The sequence below is a fragment of the Fonsecaea erecta genome, assembly GCF_001651985.1.
Source record: "Fonsecaea erecta strain CBS 125763 chromosome Unknown Scaff7, whole genome shotgun sequence".
NCBI lineage: Eukaryota > Fungi > Ascomycota > Eurotiomycetes > Chaetothyriales > Herpotrichiellaceae > Fonsecaea > Fonsecaea erecta.
This window is the reverse complement of record NW_017387250.1, coordinates 299,044-318,956: the sequence shown is the minus strand read 5'-3', so window position 1 is coordinate 318,956 and position 19,913 is coordinate 299,044. Positions and strand designations below refer to the sequence as shown.

Genomic DNA, 19,913 nt, shown 5'->3' with positions numbered 1-19,913 from the left:
TGTGGGGAGGAATGTTGACCATGCCAGAGTCCATTTGTATAGAGAGAGTATTGAAAAAAGCATAACTACAGACTCGTTGTGTTCAAATCAGCTCATCCATGTTCCCTATACCCATGTCGCGAGTGACCATAGTCGAAGGCGTGTTGTGAGAGTCTCGTCAAAGCAGCTTCCAAATCCCTCTCCGTCTTGTCCGGCCAACTCTTCATCAACCAACATTCATCCCACCTCTCTTCCGTCCGCTTCCGCCCCGTCCTAGCTTCCAGGACTCTCTGTCCCTAGAATTAAACCCGACGGCAGGACGAGTAGGAATATGTCATGACCCTCACGGAGACTTGTTGATGGTGGTGGTAATGGTGTTGACCATGGCTGTAGCTGTGGTTGTGGTGGACTTGCTGGGCGACATGGCGTGACTGCTGGTGCTGGTGACTGTGGTGATGATGGTGCTGGTGCTGATGCTGGATACGGGCAACCTGGTTGAATTGGCCGTGGCTCATTTTGCGTAGATTGAGGTTTGAATCCGAGAAAATGAGGAATGGGATCGGAGGGTCGATATGCTCGGCTATGATATGGTATAGCTCGTCGGGCAAATGATTGTGATGACACTGGCTGGTTGGTTGGTATTGGGACGTTCGATGGGAAGCAGAAAATGGGCTTTCTTAAGTGAGTCAAAGGATAGTCTGGTTGTAATGAGGGAATGTGTTGGTAATATCGGGGAAAGAGATGGGATGCTCAAATGAAGGACTTGATAAAGATAATGATTATGAGAAGTTGAAACTGGAAACTTGTGTTTGTTGATGCTCCAAGTGCGGCTCCATTATATAGACATACTTTAGCCATACACCGACCTCTGCAGCAGCCCCTGTCGCTGTTGTCTTTTGGTCCCAAGACCGGATCGAAGCGGCGGCAGAGGAGGTGCGGGAGCAATTTCACAGCCTACTGAGTTCCATGAGGAAACTGCATCCGCGGGCATGTGTTCGCCAGCCGCAAGACTCCAGAATCCCGACAGAAAACGCAGTTTTCGAGAGCCAAAAAACTTATAATTAGGCCCGCTGCATGAGGACACCGGCAGAAGCCGCACAGGACCAACGCACAGCACAGATTACAATTTTGCGGGTATTGGCTGATAGTGGTGGGAGTGTCGTATTTTCTGGCCCCATGCGTTAGGCCTTGCAGCTTTAGTCCGGGGCAGTGTGCATGTACCCCGGCTGGGGAGGGGTTCTCAGCCTCATGCTCTCGGCAGGCTGCTGGCGCTTGGTTCCAAAACGTCTGAGGGCTATGATGCTGCTCTTTCAAGTGGGTGATATCTCGGCTTCAAGCGACATGGTCAGCCAAACCAGTAATTCCAGGGAGGATGATACTGTTCGCAGCAGAAGTTTAGGTGTAGAACAAGGCCGAATTATCGCCCAACACGGATGGGACGGGACGTTCGGAATGGAATCAGTGATTTATTTGGACGAGGCTTCATTCGGCTTGGGTGTCTGTATCTGATTGGGCTAGAGCCATGGTCTTTGTCTGTCACTGCAGTGCCTTATCTGCGCCTGCTTTGCGCCCTGCTTCCATGGAAGCGATGACCTGATTCGCTACTACCTGCGTTGCAAGCACGAGATTTTGGTAGAGGGTGTGCAGCCTGCATGAGACCCCGGGTTTCGAGCCGGCAATCACTCTCTTGGAACCATTTCTCTCGCTCCGACTCTGCTCTTGCGTCGGACCCATTGGCTTGATTACCAGGGAGAGGTATTCGTAGAGGGACGAGGTGGATTGTGCCTCCTACGTCGAGAAGTTGCTCCCTGTGATTTCACATCTCTGATGTCAGGAAGGAGCAGACGACTGTGGCATGTACAGACATCCGTCGGGTCGACCATGTCTTCACGAAGTGACAGTAGGGCATCCAACGAGGACAGCATCACATGGTTGCAGTGCTCATAATCTTTGATTCGTGGTGTTTGTCAACAACCTCCTCAGTCTCCAGGGCTGATTGGTGGCCCTTGGAATTTACAAGGATTGTAAGAAGCAGCCTCAGGAGGCTACTAGGCTGAGCATTCCCCCCCATTGAGCCTGCCAAACAACAACCATAGGACCAGGAGGGGCGGGTTAAGGACCTTTCGAGTACCAACGGTGCAGACAGGCACATGTGCCATGAGCTGATTGTTCAACTACATCGAAGATCATGACCCGTGCCGGGGTCAAAGCTAGACAATCTTGGTGTGAGATGTAATGGAGACGCCTTGATTCGTCACAAATGACTTCTGGGCCTTGAACAATCCGTACCAGTTATCGACGCAGCGATTTTCTGAAGCTCGAGAAGATGGTTTTCGTAGACACCTCTGAGAGTCGTGCCGTATTTCTTACACAAATGAGCCGCCGCGGCCGTGGCAATGGCGTGCTGTCCGCCATTCCCCATAAACTTGGTGTTGGACGACGCCACGTGCGTCGCGCTCATGTGCTTGCCAGCCATCATTAAGTTCTCGATGTTGGCCGAGTACAGGCACCGGAAGGGGATGTCGTAGGGCTTACCGTCGCGTTCATCCCACTCCCACCAGCGGAGACGGAAGTCGTACGTCTCGTCGCCCGGGTAGTGCAGGCAGAAGGCGCCCTCGTTCTGCACCACCGCGTCGCGGAAGGGCTTGTGGTTGCGGATGTCGGTCTCAGTGAGCACGTACGCGCCCTTATACCGGCGGAACTCGCCCTGCGCCGCGACATAGGCGACCCAGTCGAACTCGAGATTGGCGTAGGTTTGAGGGTCCTTGGTTTTCACATTGGAGAAGGTCCCGTAGATCGCCCGCAGCAGGAAGTCGCGGATGTGCTCACCGTGCGTGTACGGATCGAGCCACTGACCGTACTCCCAGAAGTGCGTGAGCGGCCTTGTCATACGCCGGGGGACCTTCGCTCGGGATACAGAGTTCGCGGTCGTGACGGCAGGTCCCGGACCATTCTCTACGCCAGGTCTCGTGAGCTGGCCACCCAGATCGGAGAAGTCTTTGGCCACGTCTGTCGCCCAGGGGACGGGCGGGAAAGAGACAGGCGCGTCGGCCATCCGTGTGCGGAAGAACACAGTGTTTCCGTGGTGCATGTTGTTGGCATCTGCTGGGGCGAGCTTCTCGCCGTACTCTGCCTGCGACTCCTGCCCAAAGAGCGTCTCTGCACCTGCGAGCAGCCCGGCGACGGCCTTGCCGGAGCAGTCGATGAACACTGGCGCCGTCAAGCGCACCTCGCGCCCACTGCGGGCGTGGCGGGCATCCACAGAGACGATGGTCGAGTCCCGTTTCACCACGTTGTAGACGGCGTGCTCAATGAAGACTGTCGCGTTGGCTTCCGCATCGAGCAGTTCTTTCGCGTAGATATCGCCATTGGGCTTGCGGTTGGAGATCTCGTCTATGAGCGGGCCTGTCACTCCGCGTGGGCGAAGGCCAATTTCCACACTGGCATTGCCCCCTAGGTAAGGACGATCGTGGACCAAGGCAATGCGATCTCCGAGTCGAGCAGCCGTGAGAGCGGCAGCCACACCAGGTACACCGCCTCCAATGACCACAACATCGAACGTCCCCGCGTCGACAGGGTCCTGGGGGAGGCCGCGGAACCTACGTCGCCAGGCCCGTGTCTCGTCGTTGACGGCCTGGGGCGGGGCGACGTCGTCGTGGCTCAAGAAAATCGCATCACAGCGTCCACAGAAGCCAGTCAGGTCGTGGAGGACCAGCCTTGTCTCACCGACGGCCAGTGCCACCCTACCTCCCAACTGCCAGGACCAGTCGAGGTCATTTGTTCCAAAGACGGTGTCCAAGGTGCTCCCGTTGACCACGAGCGTGAACCTGCCCGGATGGTGACCAGGAACCCAGTCCTTGGCGCGAACCCAGACATTGTATGTGTTGGCTTCAGGGATGGAGACGCTAGTCGTGGCGTCCGCGACGGGTCTGCCGTTCCCGTGAGCCAGCAGGTAGGGTGAGCCCATCTCGAGGTCGAATTGAGAGTCCAGCACCCAGCCTCCATAGTCATCAAACTCCTCGGCCTCTACGAGGATTCCTGATTCGGGAAATCTATCCATGCTGCGTGGTCGCTTCCGATCTCTCAGTCGTGATGGGTATATAGTCCCCAGCAATGTTGATGTGAGTCGGATCAATGATTGATTGCAGCTGAAGTCCAGCCAGTCGAAGTGGGAGTTTCGCACAGACACTCGATTTGTTTGGAGGTGCCCAGCGATACCTGGTACCAGCGTCAACTCACCTGCCTTTTCAATATCTGCACGCTGAAGAGAGACCGTCCAGAGACAAGGAAACGAGGGAATTGTTTCTCTGTGTGTAGTCCCTTACAGGCCCGAAACGACTGATTAGAAAAATTAAACAAAAGAGCGTCCGAGTAATTTCCTTCGTCCTGGTTGGTAACGATCGGGCTTACTGGTACTTTTCTTTCGTTGCTCCTCCTCCATCAGGAGAGGCACGAATCGGAAGAATCCCACAACACGATTCAGGCCTCTCCAGAAACTGCGGAGGATGGATAGCTTCTCATCGTCAGCTTCCAAGGCCTTTGATTACTTTTTACTGGCCTAACAACCTCGGCCGCGATTCCCGAGCCAACTCCGCCCAGCGAATTGGGCTGCAGGTACGCAATGACAATAGGAATCGCAGTCACCAGGTAGAATTAGTGAACTTTGTTCGAACTTGCCTATTAGTCTTCTGCCGTAATAGCTTTCTTGTGTATGCTGAGATAGGAGTCGACCCAGCGCCAAGTACGTAGGGAACGTTCCGGGTTAAGGCTGAGCACCGATAGGGGTTCTTATACGATACTCAGTCAGTTTATGATTCGACCATTCATGTCTGTACCGAACCACGGGGATTCTGGTAAATCAGTGACCGCCGTTGCCGTTGAGAAGGTGTGAAATGTAAACCCGTTTCACATGCTGTCCACGTCCCAGAAATGCAAGAACTTGCGGCCAACCTGAGGCGAAACAGGGATATCAGACATGGCACATTGCATGATAACTAGCTTGAACTATTTTCTTGTCCACGGCATCGGCAGCACTGTAGACAGTGTAGGAAGAAGGCCAGAACCTATTTCAATCTTGTCCCGTCTCTAGAAAAGGCATCAGAGCCTACAGATCGAAACCAAGGGGACCGCAGCCAGGAGGAAATCGGGTTTGGCGCTTTTGTGCAGATAGAGCTAGAGCTGAAGCCTGTCCACGAAAGAGGAGGCAGGTGCCGTCATCGCGTGCCACCATCGAGAGCAGTCTTGTGTGATACTGAGGAGCTCGGCAGTATATCTCGATCCAAGAATTGACAGTAACCTATACCACAGCCGTACAAATCGCGTCCATAGCTTGCGGCTCGAAGAGAGCCCACCCTAGTGCCGAATCTGGACGGCGATTCTGTTCGTCATGTACTTGGAGATATCGCCGATCAAGAGACATCCGACGATGGACAGTGCGCCAAATGGAATGCTGACATACCAAACGTACGACAGGGCGTCCGAATACGCCCAACGGGTGCCTATGGTCGCGGCATGGATGACGGCCGCCGTGGCCCCAGGAACACTGGTGGCATTCGCCGGGGCGGTTAGGAACGTCTGCACGAAGGCGGTCGCCGACGACTTGGGCAGACCGGCCTCCAGTGCAAAAGCCAGGACTCGCTCGGGCAGCTTGCGCGTCAGCTTTTCGTCGAACACGTTGTAGTAGATGGAATAGCCGATGGAGCCGCCGACGAAGCGGATCGTGAGTGTCAGCGCCGTGGCCGTGGCGATCAGGGAGTCCGGGCAGGCGGTCATGGCGATAGTGGCTGAGGGGACGATGACGCCTCCGATCCCAAACCCGGCCACGGTCGCCAGGCCCACGGCCAGTCCTGCATTATCTGGAGTCACAGCTGCCATGCTGCCGGTAAACGCAGCTTCGTGGAAGTCAGCACGCTGCATAGCCAGACCACACGCTTGGTTCACTTACTCATCAAGACGCAGGAGATCAGCAGAAGCTCGCGGTTGTTCCCTTTCAAGATGGTGAGCAGCGCGTTCATGACCGTCGCGCCGACCGTGATGGCGATCGAATAACCAAGACCCTTCACGCCGACTTGGATGGGACTGAGATGTGTTAGCGAGTTCTCGAGAGCAAGATCCCACGGCAGACACGTACTCGGGGTCATAGACAGTGCTATAGGTGAGCGGAGCAAAGTTGATCATAGAGTAGAAATTCATGCCTGACACAAAGGCAACTGCAAGGGCGATGGCAACGACACGCTGACCAACGAAGAGGTCCCTCGGCACCATGGGATACTTCGCCCCTTTCCATTCCCAGATCACGAACGCGGCGATGAGTGCCGCGCCAAAGAAGAGCATGCAGAGGACGTACGCGCTCGTCCAGGGGTGGGATGAGCCGCCTGACTGCAGAGCAACGAGGCTGTACACCGTCAGCGAGGGAAGTCAATGAATGGCCCTTCAAAGTGGCTTACAACAGGATCACTCCGGTGATGGAGAGGAAAGCACCGACATAATCGATCTTCTTAGCGATTTCAGCCCGGCTCAGGTCACCCTTGCGCAGGAGGTGGGAGTCGGGGAAGTAGAACAGCAGGACGCCCACGAAGAAGATGGCGTTGTAGATGCTTGGGTCTGTCAGTACACGTGGACGGGTCAAGGATTTCATGTGTCTCTTACAATGTGATCCATAGACCCCACCGCCATGTCGCATTGGCAGAGAGCAGTTGAGCGTATAGGACATATGGAAAGAATGGGCCTTGACGCGGAGTCAGTATGTGTGCCGGGAACTGCAGTGAGAGGGTTTCGCCCACAGATGAAAAAAGTAACGCATGCAAGATAGATGCCGCGCTTCTTGACAGGGACCAGCTCCGCCGTCCTATTGAGTCAAAGGTCAGCGAATGACTGGCTTCAGGATTCTTTGGGTAACCACACTCACCCAGCCAGCGCCGTCAGCTCTCCAATAGCAGCCCCGCCGCCCGCAATGGTCATGCCGACCACGCCTTGAGCAAAGGTGTGTGCGGTTGCGGTGATCAAGACGCCAACCAGAATCATGACTGATCCCATGATGGAAATATTTCGCTTGCCGAACATGTCTTGGAGGTAGCCACAGAAGGGACAGACCGCGGCCAGAGCCAAGGAGTTCGAGACGGGGAGCCAGCCGGTTGAAGCCGAGCCCAAGTCGGCGGCAATATAGCTGAGCGAGCCTTAATGTTGCCGTTAGTACTTCTGGTTGAAGAGAGAAGAAGGGCTACGGTCGTGCGAATTACCTCCGACGAAGTAGAGTGGGATTTGCGATCCTGGTGAACATGGCTTTCGTCAGCAAGGTGATCTCATTCAAGGCCATATTTGTAATGAGGTGGTGGGTGACCTTACCGACGTAGACACCGCACAGCGAGATGGTCGCTACGACCTGTTTCCACGTCCAGTTGACGCGGCCGTCAGAGTCATCTCCTTTGGCCACACGGTGCTTTGCATCGTCGAGATCGACGATTTCGTGTCGTGTCACTGTCGGGCTCTCTTTCTCCTCGAGCCTGGACTCGACGTCTTGGTCGAGGTCTGGAGTGCTGCTCATGGTGGTGGTGAGGGATCAAGTGCTCACGGCGTAGCAATGTCGGTGAAAGGATGTCGATGTGCCTGGGGAAGAGGCTACAGCAGAGGGAGCTCTCCAATGTTGTCGGTCCTTTCCCCAGTCTCCAGGGGCATCTCGCTTGTATATGTACTCCGTATTCGCCGGTGCACAGCATCAAGCCCTCCACGCGTGGTGCCCTTGCGTTGCCCCATGGGGTCAAGCCCCCAGCCATAGTCTCGGGCTTCGACCGCGAGGCTGGAACGTAGCGGGGCCAAATGGTAGGCCTGGAGTTCCTCCACCAGAGACAGATAGCGGGTGCATGAGCCCATCCGACGAGCAGACGGAGGCAAATATGTGAATGTCCAGGAGTTGCATAGGCCCATTGTTCGCCATCTCGCCCAGGGGCAACGGCGTCGAAGTCCCCAGCGACGAATCAGAGTCGAGACGCAACATCATTATTCCGCTCCGAGTCCGATCTGACCAACAAGCATCCACCACGGATATCGAGTCAGGCATGGCTGACAAGAGGGACGATATGCAGCTCCAGGAGGTGACAACAGTGAAAAGGCTGACAAGACCCCGGTTCGCTGCTCCACCGCTGACAGTGAAAAGGCTCAGTGGCCTTTGTCCCCACGATTCATGTGGCTGCGAAATATGCCATGCCCGAGGTACGAAGCACCACGTCTGGTTCATATCCCCGGATAATGCTCGAGTCATTGTCCTGCCGAACTCCATTCATTCCTTCATTCGTTACATTTCACACACATCTCCAATGCTGGGCCTGCAAATCACATCATATAACATGGACGGACCGTTTTCGCGAGCTGGGGGAGGGTTTAGATACAGTTGCAGTCTAGTGCGGACTGGGGGCGTATCACCACGATTCTGATTCTGATACGCAGGGGATAATGGCAACCTTCACCGGCAAAAACATCGTGGTCACGGGGTCCGCCTCGGGCATCGGGCTCGCCATCACGCTGGCGCTGGCGTCACGCGGCGCGACGGTGTGGACGGTCGATCTCTCCACGACTCCGCCGGACGAGCTTCGTCCGCTGATCGAGAAGGGCAGCGTGCACTTCGAGGGCGGCGTCGACGTGGGCGACCGGGCCACGTGCCGGGCGTACATGGCGAAAGTGGTCGCGACGGCGGGCCGACTCGACGGGCTGGTCAACAACGCCGGCATCGGGCTGGAGGAGGGCCCCATCGCGTCCGACGAGGCCTACGACCGCATGATCTACGTCAACATCGGCGGCGTGTGGAACTACGGCACCGCCGCCCTGCGCGCCATGCAAAGCCAGGAGCCCCAGGGCCCGTGGGCCTCGCGGGGCAACATCGTCAACATCGCCAGCGGCGCGGGTCTGCGCGGCGTCAGCGGCCTGGCCGTGTACTGTGCGACGAAACACGCGGTGATTGGACTGTCGAGGGCGTGGCAGGAGGATTTTGGCAAGTTCGGCATTCGGACGAACTCTGTTGCACCGGGTAGGTGATTTCCCTTTGACGCTCAAAAAGCCATGATTGATATAAACAAATATGGTTAATACTCGGTCCAGGTGCGACGGCGACGGCAGCGTTTGTCAAGCGCGCCGAGGAGGAGAAGGGCTTCCTCGAGACGCTGCCGAGCAATCCGCTGAGGAGAGTCGCCCAGCCGTCGGAGATCGCGTCGGCAGTCGCGTTCCTGCTCTCGGACGAAGCCAGCTACGTTGCAGGTGAAGTGCTCTCGGTGACAGGGGGCCACGCATGAAGGCATCAAGACAGATGGGGAGAGGGAGGGAGAGAGAGGGAGGTCCCTCGTTATCCACCGGGTTGAGAAGGCTGTTTCCACCAGAGAAGCCCATAAAGTGATCCAGAACAGTCATAAACACGATCTACTTGTACTCTGTGTCCAGTTGTAAAGGTTGAAAGCCTGTCAGATTACCTAAGAGACCAAACGACCTCATGGGCGGCGTGTATGAAATAGATCAAGTCCCGAGTTTCGTCCGCCCGTGCTCGTCTATGTAAGCAAGCCACATCTAACCTGTATCCCTTCCAGGCTTTATTACGTAGGTAGCTATGTACGGTATGTACGAGGATGCAGGAAGCTAGAACCCAAGTTCGTTGCAGAGCTCTAGGTTCAGAAAAGCCCCCATCTCAACGCGGAGAAATGCTGGACAGGGATAGTAACAGATCTCTGACCACGCCCAGCCGGCCGGCCAGCCAGCCAGGCCCTGCGAGTCAGGACGGATGAAGTCATGCCACTGACACGGCCTTCCCTTTCTGTCTTGCCGCGGCCACGAACGTACGAGGTACTCATGTGCTACACACACGCGCGCGCGCTGGTCTTTCCTTCGAAGATCCATGGGTATGGCGCACGAGCAGTACGACGGACGGACGAAGACTTGTCAGCATTGCAATTTCGACCTATTACAGTCTCTCAGAGACCCAACAGGATCAGCGTCTGCCACGCGGGTATTCACCTGCGGTCCCTGGGGCTCCTGGTGCCCAATGATATGGCGCCCACGGTTTCCACAATGGGGACTACCGCGCAGTGCATGCGCATCTTGGTATACAGCGAGCTGGTACAAGACAGACATGGCATGACACGGCCGAGGTTCCGAAGCCGTATATGGCAAAGGCCATATCATCCCGAGGGAAGAGATCGAAGTAGGTGATGAAATACATACGTGCTTGGGCTTGGAAAGCCGAACCGTCTCCGCCTTCAATTGTTTTTGAAAGAGATCTCCTTCCTTTTGCTGTCGTTCGATGGTCCAAGACGCGTAAGAAAAGCAGCAGTATCCTTCACTCTTTACAAGATGATTGCCAACCTCGAGGAGGAGTACGAGATCCTTGACCAATATCACTCGCAACCTCGAAAGCTGAAGATCATCCATGTCGGCGCCGGCGCGTCGGGCCTGTTGCTGGCGTACAAGGCTGAGCGGCAGCTGCGTAACTATGAGCTGATCTGTTATGAAAAGTATGTCAACGAACCCTCTCCGGACATAACGTCCCTGTAAAACAGTTGACTGACCCCGTGGACTCGCCGTCGAAAAGAAATCCAAGCATCGGCGGAACGTGGTGGGAGAACAGATACCCCGGGTGCGCGTGCGACATTCCCGCCCACACTTATACCTACACCTTCCGGCCCAACCCCGAGTGGTCGGGCTTCTACTCGCGCTCCGATGAGATCCAGACGTACTTTGAGAAGTTCTATGAAGAGTACAAGCTGGAGCGCTATGTTCAGCTGAACACCAAGGTTGTGAGCGCCACGTGGTTCGAGGACAGCGGCGAATGTGAGTCTGCGGTGTCTCCACGAGATATGGAACCATTCTTACGCAAGCGGGAAATGCAGGGGAAGTTGAGCTCAGAAGTGGAGACAAGACGTTTACGGATCGCTGCAACGTCCTGATTAACGGTTCCGGTGTTGTCAACAAGTGGAAATGTGAGTTTCGTCAAGGGTCGACTCGCGTGAAGGCCGCCTGATTGTGCAGAGACGGAACAGCTAAGCTCTCGCAGGGCCGGCCATAGAGGGCATTTCTTCGTACAAGGGCATTCTCGCCCACAGCGCCAACTGGGACACCTCGATCGACTGGCAAGGCAAGAAGGTGGCCGTCCTGGGAACAGGGTCAAGCTCCATTCAGATGGTGCCTCATTTGGCCAGAGGTAACAAATTGCCACACAACTCAGACAGGCATTTCCACTGAACTATCGTGCGGCAGGATCTCAGAGCTTGACTGTCTTTGCTCGAAATATGACCTATATCGCCCCCCAAGTCGCCAGCGACGACCAAAAGATAGATGAAAACAGCCAACCAGCAGCCGCAGTCGGGAAGCACTATTATATCGAAGCCGAGAAACAGAAATTCCGCACAGATCCAGAGTTCCACCTTCAATATCGGAAGAGACTGGAGTCCGCCCTGACCGAGATGTTCCCGATGTTTCTGCGCGGCACCAAGCTGAACATCCAGGCCAGAGAGGGGATGCGAGCCAGCATGCTGGCCAAGATCGGGCCGGGCCACGAAGAATTAAAACAGAGATTCATTCCACAGTGGTCTCCGGGGTGTAGAAGGCTGACGCCCGGGGAGGGCTACCTCGAGACCCTAATCTTGGACCACGTCAAGGTAATCCACGATGAGATCGTGCGCTTTACCGAGACCGGGCTCGTGACGGCCGCCGGCGAGCAGTTGGACTTCGATATCATCGCCTGTGCGACCGGGTTCGACATTGCGTACACCCCGCACTTTAAGATCACAGGGGTAGACGGCGTCGTGATGCAGGAGGATTGGAAGGAAACGCCCAACATCTATCTCAGCATCACGGCGCCCAAATTCCCCAACTATTTCGTCGTGAACGGGCCGACGGGCAATTGGGGCCAGGGGTGTGCCCTGCCATCGGTAAGCAAGTCACTTTCTTGCATTCCTTGGGCCTTGAAAATCCCCCCAGTCCTTTTCGGGAAAGATAGAATCAAACTCGGTCATTTTTGCTAACTCGACATCTTGTATAGCATGAGGTCCAACTCGAATACGCCCTGCAATGCTGCCGCAAGATGCAAGAGGAAGGCATCCGGGCGATGGAGCCGCGGCAGGGCCCGACAACGCAAATCAACAAGCACCTGGACGCATGGCACAAGAAGTACAGCGTGTGGGCTGAGGAGTGTCGATCATGGTACAAGGACAACAAGCCTGATGGCCGCGTCTACATCTGGCCGGGCAGCCTGCTGCACCATTTGAAGACCTTGCGCACCCCACGGTATGAGCATTACGACCTGCGCTACGACAGCGACAACGTTTGGGCGTTCTTGGGGAATGGGCGAACGGACTTGGAATTCGAGCACGACCACGGCCGCCAGGTGGACCTGGCTCCATATATTCGCAACGCGGATGTGCCATGGAGCTTGGATCTGCCTGTGCCTGTGAAAGGCGCGGAGCTGCCACAACAGGCGTGATGCGAAGGAGGTGGAAATGATTCTGAAATGTCGTGGTATTTCATCGCGGTCAAATTCAGATGCGCAAGAGGGTTTGTTGAAAGAGATTGACGATAGATGCACTGGTCCAGGTTTTCTTGCTTCATCCTTGATATCAGAATGGGTCGGGCGAGCCAGAAAATATTGCTTATAAATAGGTCGATTCACCCTGCTTCAGAGCCTATTTTACGTAGGAGCAGCAGCGGCTTGGCCGCCCTGTTAAGACGCACACCTGCGATACCAGCTCATCGCCACGTCGTCCAGGGGGCGCGGGGTGGGCCAGGAGATCCTATTGCGCGACCGCAGGGGCACGCCTTGGGCGATTTTGACGTCCGGCTCATACAGGTGTGGGTACTTGACGAACAGGCCGGGATCGCAGAGGTATTCTTCCACGCCCTGGCCGATTTTGAGGCGGCGGTACATCTCGTGGGCGTACTCTTTGGTGTGCAGTAAGGTGTAGAGGTCTGGGGCAGGTAGTTTGACTTCGAGCTTGGGCCCGATCATGGCAGTGCTGGCGGATGTGGAGGTGGTCTTGGTATTGTCGCCGTCGCTCAGCCATGTCGGGTTCGTCTCCATACCGACGATGATGTCGTGGATGTTGAAATACACCACCAGGGGTTCCGCACCCAGCACGAACTCGGACAGGTCCGCTTGCACGACGTACGCGAGGCCGATATCGCCACAAATCTCGTCCAGTCCCGGATCCGAGCAGTGGTATTGAATTAGTTTGTCCCTCAGAAAAGGGAAGACACACCAGTCGATGACAGGCGGATGAGGCACTGCGGTCTGGAGTGGAGTTGGCTGCATCGAGGGCGGTATGGCGGCGAATGTTTCAGGGCCAGGAGATATCCGCCACGCCGCAAGTTTGGTGAGCGTCTCCTTTCCGTTGGTCCATTGGATCCAGGATTCCATACCACCCCAGGCAATCTTGATAAAGGCGGAGACGAGACTTGACACCATGTGATTAAGACTGGGACACTCGTTCAGTGGGTTGATTCACAGCGGGGTGGAAGACGTACCTGCCCAGATCGGGGTTTCGTCTTTTGCCCAAGTAGCCAGTTACGGCACACATCTCATAGGCATGGATATGTTCTGAGTAGTTGGAACGTGCCATCACCTGCAAGTTGCGATACATAGGGAACGCAACCGAGAGCTGAGGAGTGTGCTGCACTGGTGACGTGGTGGATAATGCTAAGACCCCCTGGCCAATATCCCAATTGACGTCCTCTCCCAAGGAATCCTCGTTCGACGAAATCGCGGCGTGCGGCTCTGTTGCATATGCTTCCGTGGTAGACGTTTCGTTGGGCGAGACAACGGAGCCCGATGCACGGCATGCATCCGAGTCGGATATCATGTTGAGAGGTGCCGACAGTGGTTCGCTGTCAGCGTGGCCAGAAGGCACATCGAGCTCGACCGGCCAAGGATCCAGCCCTTCATCGTCTTCGTTGAGTCCGCTAGTATGTGCGTCCTTGTGTGTGAATTTCGTCAGATTCAACAAGGCCCAGCTTAATAGACGAGATTATGATCAATGTCATGAGGGCGAGCTCCAGAACTTACAAAGTTGTTCTCCCTGCTCTCCACCATGGTGTCGATAATGCTCTTCAGTGTCGCCTGGAGACTTCGAAGCTTCTTCTCGGACTGCCATAGTTGCTGTCTTAATTTGCGGTTCTCGTCTACTAGCCTGCTGTTACGATCGCTCTCTGAACCGGAGAACAGGGCTAGCCGCTGCTTGAGTTCATTGATTTCCAGAGACTGCCGTGCCCGAAATGCCTGCTGAGAGAGTCGATTGCGCAACTTCCTACCAGGGATTGTCAAATGAGCACCAATATAAACGAATTAAATGACCACCGCCATTCACCTACCGCTTTTCCGTCGCTGCACTCGATCTTTTCCGTGGAGCAGGACCAGTGTTGACGACCTCCTGGGGTGACTCCATGTGGCTTACGATTGCTTTGGCAGGCCGTGCCTTTCGTATGAGGTATTATGGTCTGAAATCAGTGGCGTTGAGGTGTAAGCAAGGTCGTGAAAGCCTAGGCAGCCACTTGGGCGTCTAGAGAGAGAAGTCCACCGTCTTCCGCATTCCGGGAGGCGCTACAAAATAGCATCCTTGGGGCATTGCGGAGGCGCGGCCACGTTGACCTCGGGCTTCTTATATTGGTCTAGTGCCACACGATGTCGAGTCATTGACTTTAAGAGCAGCCAGATTTCTCTCCTGATTTGACATCTCTCGTTGCTGTTGACGAGGAATAGGTTTTTTGGCCGGCTCATTGCTTGGACAACAGCATGGCGATCACATCGCTGCACGAGGCGTTTAGAATGCGCTGCATTCTGGCTCGAGCGAATGGCCATTCTATACGAGGCCAAATACATGTGAAACGGAAGAATCTTATATCCTTCCCTTATCCGTACCGACGCGCGGTCACAACGATGCGAGTCTACCAGAATTGTACTGGGTCATCAACCCACACAAGCTGGTCTATATGGACAGGAGGCTGATGCGTATCGCACCGATGAACGTCAACAACAATTGACCACTGCATGAGAGGAATAGAACTGTGGCCTTAGTGTGAACGTAGGCGCCACGACCAAGACCAACTGGCTTGGCTGGTTCTCAAGAATCATCAAGCCACTGCAGCAAATGTTCGAGATTCTTGCACAAGTCAACTGGTACGCGCGTGGTGGATGCTTCGAAAAGCATTTGTGCATCGCATTTGCATGGGGTCTGTGTCGGAGCTTCATCTGCATCGGGATCGAGTAAATGCTAGTGTTAGTGGTGATCTCAATTGAGGTCCTCGAACTCTGAGCTTCAACAGTATGGTCGTGACTTCGCAGCACCAACCGACGCAACCTCGAAGTGAGTACGAGGTGGTATAGCTGCTGTCAAATGATTTGACCTTGCCTTGTCAACCAACCTGGAAAGATCCTTCAGAAAGGGAAGCTCCTGGGAGTCTTCTCAGCTGTAGAAGTGTGAAAGTGATCGCCCTATCGTCATCAGTGATAACCCGTTGCGATCTTGGAAGTCGGTGGCTGGTTCTTTTAGAGTTCGTCTCCGAAGGCGACAAGACCTAATAGTTTCATCGTCTTCCAGACCTCCAGTTTAAGAATCATCCTCAATATGGGGCACAGCGTATCCCCAAGCTATCAGCGGAAAGAGATGACGTTCATTTCGGCAACATCGATTGAAAGTGACAAGCTTGATCTGGCTCACCGTGAAGGGTCCAACGGGAAGTTCAGTTTGAACAGCCCTCTGAGCGGTCCAAAGAGAATAGAACTCTCAAAGAGAGATGTGCTTGTCTTCCGTACGTAGTCCATCTTGTACTGTTGGAACTGGCTTCCTGGTCCCTCGTGGTCTCAGTAATTTGGCAACTAAACGCTCATTCAACACGAGAAATAAAGCTCGAAGCTCGTGCGATGTTATGACTGCTATTGCCCATCCCGGATTTCTCTCGGGTGAGGGATAATAGCTCGATAACATCGCTGTCGCACCAGTGATGGGTTTGGTGGCAAAAATAACCATCTTGCTGCATTTGCCCTTAAGGAGAAAACAATGCCACCTGGTGCGATGACACCTCGCCACTCCAAAAGGAAGTTGACTGCCGGAAAACCTGATTTTTGTGAGTGACGAAAGGAGGTAATATCCGGTCGGCTGCTGAAGCTCGACAAGGATTTTGTCTGTGCCATGATCGTCTGGCATACGATGAAGAAATCTTGAAATCACGAAAATTGCAATGGGTGGCTTGGAGCTGCAATCCACGTTGAGTTGCCTACGTCATACTAGTGGCTGGATGTTGTGGCGGTGCGTGGCTGGTGCTTTTGCAGTGGCTACAGAGACAGACTGAAACGCTGGGCGGTTACTCGGTACTTTTCGCGGCATTCCGCGGTCTCTGCGGTCTCTGCCCTCCTCCTCCACTGATGCTGGCGACTGTGTGGACAACCAATCGACTGGCTGGTGTTGGTAGCCTCTGCAACCGTAGCAGTCAACGAAGATTCTCACACCCGCCAGTCTTCCACCACCCCCAATATTAGTGTACTAGTGCTACCCAGATCGGAAGTCCAACCCATCTACTGTAGCATGCTTACTATATGTAATTTGCCATGTGGTAATGCTCGGCATCCCACACTATTTGTTACATTTCTCTCTCTCCACTGCCCATCTGCGGTGATCGTCGTGAGGGAGGAGAACCGCAGAAGCAACGCTGACAACGCCGGGTGGGAGTGGAGGGGAGTGGAGTGGAGGGAACCCAATCTCGAAACTCATTGATGGCTTTCCACATGTCTCAACAAGGGTATGACTCGCCGAAGACACAACCCGGGGGGATTTCGATTTCGGGGTTGTCGCAGACCGAAGGAAGAAGAATGACGAATATGCCAGCACACAGCACTTGAGTTCTGACTGTGTCCCACCACTAAAATGTCGCCATCGCCTTCCGGGTACGCAAGTAATTGCAACGGGCACACACGGCAGTGTTTTGTGCTGGCTTGAGAGTTCAATACCCGAGGCGGTAGTGATTATGTTTTTACCCACAGTTGGGGAAATTCTAAGTGAACAAGAGCCTGAGTTTCCCCAAGTCGGAAACTGTGCGAACAATAGGTTTGCTGAAGTTCGGCAGAACTCCGTACGAGACACACAGTACTGGTAGGCGGTGATTGGATTTTGATCGAGCGTTCTCGGAAACTCTGTTTGAGAGAATACCCGATACTCGGAAGCAGAGGTGAGAGAAAGGGGAAAATTCTTGCAAACTTCGGATCGTCCAAAGTTAAAGCATTTGTTCACAAACAAACAATGCTGCTGTGGCAGCCGGAGCGAGCAGCCGAGCCGTCCACTCGAACCGGCTGTGTTTGTGAAGATTCAAGAAGGTGCGTGAAATTTCGAGCATGGGAGAAGAGAATATTTGTGTGGTTGCGATTGGGACACGGGCAGCGCATGATGAGTCAAGGGGTACATCCTGCATTCTTGGTCAACCACTGGTGGGTGAGTGGCACCCAAGTGGTGACGACTGCTTCACGTATGTAATCAAATGCAAGGCGACGGTCGCCCTGGCACCTTTCATCGCGACATGTTTCCCTCCCAGAAAAGTGCTGTTCGGTGAGACTGTCCAACTGACCCTCTTGCTCAGGTGCATGCTGGAGCAGATGATAGCGATATGAGAAGTTGAGAGACTGTAGAATCCCGTGAAGGTCTCGGGATGCATCATGTGAAGATGGTGCAGAATTCCATCGGTCCTTCGGTGGATTTTCTTCTTCCCCAGGCTTGATCGGCGGATTCTTTTCCGCCGGAGTTGTTCCGTGCAGCTTAGGGACCAGCCGCATGGCCGAGTCCCCTGCATAGACGTTGCGGTCGTAGAGCATAGCGTAACAGCTTCTCGGGCTTTCTTTGCGCAGGTAATTGCTTACTGTTGGCCCCAAGAGATCAACCGGTCGAGTGGGAGATCATCGTCAGTATCGAGATCCGTAGCTTCTTCGTAGAGGGGACGGAGAATGTGCCAGAGGGACTGGGAACCGCCGGAAGCTTCACCCTTACACTCACCGCTCGACGCACCTGGAGCAACTTCTGAGTCATTCAAGACGAGGAGCCATGGAATGAGGGGAAAAGATAAGGAATGCAATGTTTTGGTTTTCAGTAATAGATATATTAAGCTAATAATACTAAGCTAGAGGACTCTAGACTTCTGAGGTTCCTCTGTGAGTTGAAGAGGGAGTCATAACATCGACTCAACCATGTTCAAATCATATCCAATCAGCCATGTAGGCGGGGGGTATCGTAGGCCGTGTCCCATGCTCAAGATATGCAAAACAAACTGCTCCATAGAGCCAGTGTAAAGCCGCTCAAATGCGCTTGCTAGACAAAAACACATGACAGATGATGTAGCCAGGGCCAGCCCCAGACAAAGACACATGTCCCTCACTGAGGGCCATTCAGGCAACTCGTGCCACGTCGTTGACCGTTTTGACGTCTCTTGATGGCACTGGCGCTGGGTCGGCGGGACTTGCTCGCGCCGCTGGCTTCCTGGTTGGCGAAGCGCACGACTCTGCGCTTCGCCTCGGCGTCACGTACGTAGTGGGTTGCTGCCTGGGGCTGGTTGGAGGCAGCCTCCTTCTCCTGGAGTTCCCGGAGGAAGGCAATTTGCTCTTCGGTCGTCATGTCCTTCTTGGGGGCCAGGGCCGGGATCGTCTCAACGGGGAGGCTGAGGTCTTCGGCAGGGCACAGAAGGTCGTCGTCAGAGAGATATGAGTTGGGTTCGGTGCCAAACGACGACATGCAGGATCTGTATGGGCTAGGCATCCATGTTGAGTTGCTGCTGTCGCGTCGCATGGCAATAGACTGCGTTTGCGACGAAGACGTAGAGTTGGATGCATTGCTGTCTGTTCGTGCAAGAGCTTGGGAGGCTGGCCACGCTGAGGTGGGTGACGCGCACACCAGGGCCGTGTAGGCAGAGGTCGGCGCGTACGAGTAGGTGTTGGACGAGGTGGAGTCGCGCGAGTCTGAACGCGACATAGCCACCGATGTCATGGCCGGGGTAATGTTGGAGGTGGGCGACGAGAAGAACATTTTGCTGTCGGTGCGAGGTGGGAAGGGAAGAGAATGTTGTGGGAAGACGCGACGAGAATGTCGAGTTTGATATACAGGCCCAGAGTCTGGGGGGCCCGTGATGTTATTATGATTGCGAGTAGCCAGATCCGGGATTGGGATTCCCAGTTGCGGGAGTTGTGTGGCGATGGGGGGATGGTTGCGGGTGGTGATGCAATGTGCGAGTAATATGTTTGCGTCCGAGTCAAGCCCACGGATCAGGGTCGGCTAAACGACTTGGAGTTCAGGAGAATGCCGGAGAACGGTGACTCGGCGTGATGGGGGTTGTGATCGGTCGACTTGCCGCTGCTTCTGGCCTCGGTGGTTGGGCCGGCTCGGTGAGCGTGCTTGTTGACGGAAACCCCAGTGGTCCAGTCCAATATATGCCTCGTCAGGGCGGCTGTGCTGGGTGTCAGGTCGTGAAGAGAGCTGGAGAGTGTTTTGAAGATCACAGGGGGGAGCAATCCTCGTTATTAATGTTTATCCCGGGTGCGAGGGTGGTAAAAGGAATTTAGTCGGTATCACTGTTTTGCCCCTTCCCCGTGGTTTTTTCTTCGTTCTGTTCCTTTTGGGCTATGGAGAATGGCGAAAACCCGATGGAGCGGTGCGACCTCGGGCCCTGGACGGGAAAAGTAGACAAACGGGGTTCGGAAGGTCCCCTTGCGTAGTACGGGTCGTACGCTGGTAGCGTTTGTTGCGTCCGGGTTGTGGGGGGGTGAAGGTGCAAGCGGCAAAAAGTTTGTCGCTTTTGGCACCCGTGTCGATGGGTTGATGAAGTTCCGCGAGAGGCTAGCGATTTCGCGTCTGAGTGGCTGGTTTCAGACACGTCGGAAATGGCGGACCGTTGAGGTGATGGGACGCAGGGGGTTCGATAGCAATGTCGATTGTCGA

At 54.8% G+C, this 19,913-nt stretch overlaps 6 protein-coding genes across 6 annotated transcripts; 2 read left to right on the top strand and 4 right to left on the bottom strand.

Moving 5' to 3' along the window:
* Nucleotides 1-2,233: 2,233 nt before the first annotated feature.
* On the bottom strand, nucleotides 2,234-4,039 carry AYL99_07959 (hypothetical protein; the record flags this gene model as incomplete). Its single annotated transcript, XM_018839467.1, has 1 exon — nucleotides 2,234-4,039. The coding sequence occupies one exon, from the start codon at nucleotides 4,037-4,039 to the stop codon at nucleotides 2,234-2,236; it is 1,806 nt and encodes a 601-aa protein (XP_018690588.1).
* Nucleotides 4,040-5,331: 1,292 nt separating this feature from the next.
* AYL99_07958 (hypothetical protein) lies at nucleotides 5,332-7,522 on the bottom strand (the record flags this gene model as incomplete). Its single annotated transcript, XM_018839466.1, has 9 exons — nucleotides 5,332-5,870; nucleotides 5,924-6,057; nucleotides 6,110-6,373; nucleotides 6,426-6,575; nucleotides 6,628-6,706; nucleotides 6,762-6,826; nucleotides 6,887-7,154; nucleotides 7,218-7,247; nucleotides 7,324-7,522. 9 exons carry the CDS (start codon nucleotides 7,520-7,522, stop codon nucleotides 5,332-5,334), a joined length of 1,728 nt encoding a protein of 575 aa, XP_018690587.1.
* Nucleotides 7,523-8,427: 905 nt separating this feature from the next.
* AYL99_07957 (hypothetical protein) lies at nucleotides 8,428-9,260 on the top strand (the record flags this gene model as incomplete). Its single annotated transcript, XM_018839465.1, has 2 exons — nucleotides 8,428-8,998; nucleotides 9,070-9,260. 2 exons carry the CDS (start codon nucleotides 8,428-8,430, stop codon nucleotides 9,258-9,260), a joined length of 762 nt encoding a protein of 253 aa, XP_018690586.1.
* A 1,048-nt stretch (nucleotides 9,261-10,308) lies between these two features.
* On the top strand, nucleotides 10,309-12,436 carry AYL99_07956 (hypothetical protein; the record flags this gene model as incomplete). The annotated part of the gene is made up of 6 exons (XM_018839464.1): nucleotides 10,309-10,469; nucleotides 10,547-10,785; nucleotides 10,845-10,934; nucleotides 11,009-11,155; nucleotides 11,212-11,885; nucleotides 11,996-12,436. The coding sequence occupies 6 exons, from the start codon at nucleotides 10,309-10,311 to the stop codon at nucleotides 12,434-12,436; spliced, it is 1,752 nt and encodes a 583-aa protein (XP_018690585.1).
* Nucleotides 12,437-12,673: 237 nt separating this feature from the next.
* Nucleotides 12,674-14,390, bottom strand: AYL99_07955 (hypothetical protein; the record flags this gene model as incomplete). The annotated part of the gene is made up of 4 exons (XM_018839463.1): nucleotides 12,674-13,424; nucleotides 13,474-13,922; nucleotides 14,012-14,252; nucleotides 14,317-14,390. The coding sequence occupies 4 exons, from the start codon at nucleotides 14,388-14,390 to the stop codon at nucleotides 12,674-12,676; spliced, it is 1,515 nt and encodes a 504-aa protein (XP_018690584.1).
* A 3,966-nt stretch (nucleotides 14,391-18,356) lies between these two features.
* On the bottom strand, nucleotides 18,357-19,004 carry AYL99_07954 (hypothetical protein; the record flags this gene model as incomplete). The annotated part of the gene is made up of 1 exon (XM_018839462.1): nucleotides 18,357-19,004. The coding sequence occupies one exon, from the start codon at nucleotides 19,002-19,004 to the stop codon at nucleotides 18,357-18,359; it is 648 nt and encodes a 215-aa protein (XP_018690583.1).
* Between the last annotated feature and the right edge of the window lie 909 nt (nucleotides 19,005-19,913).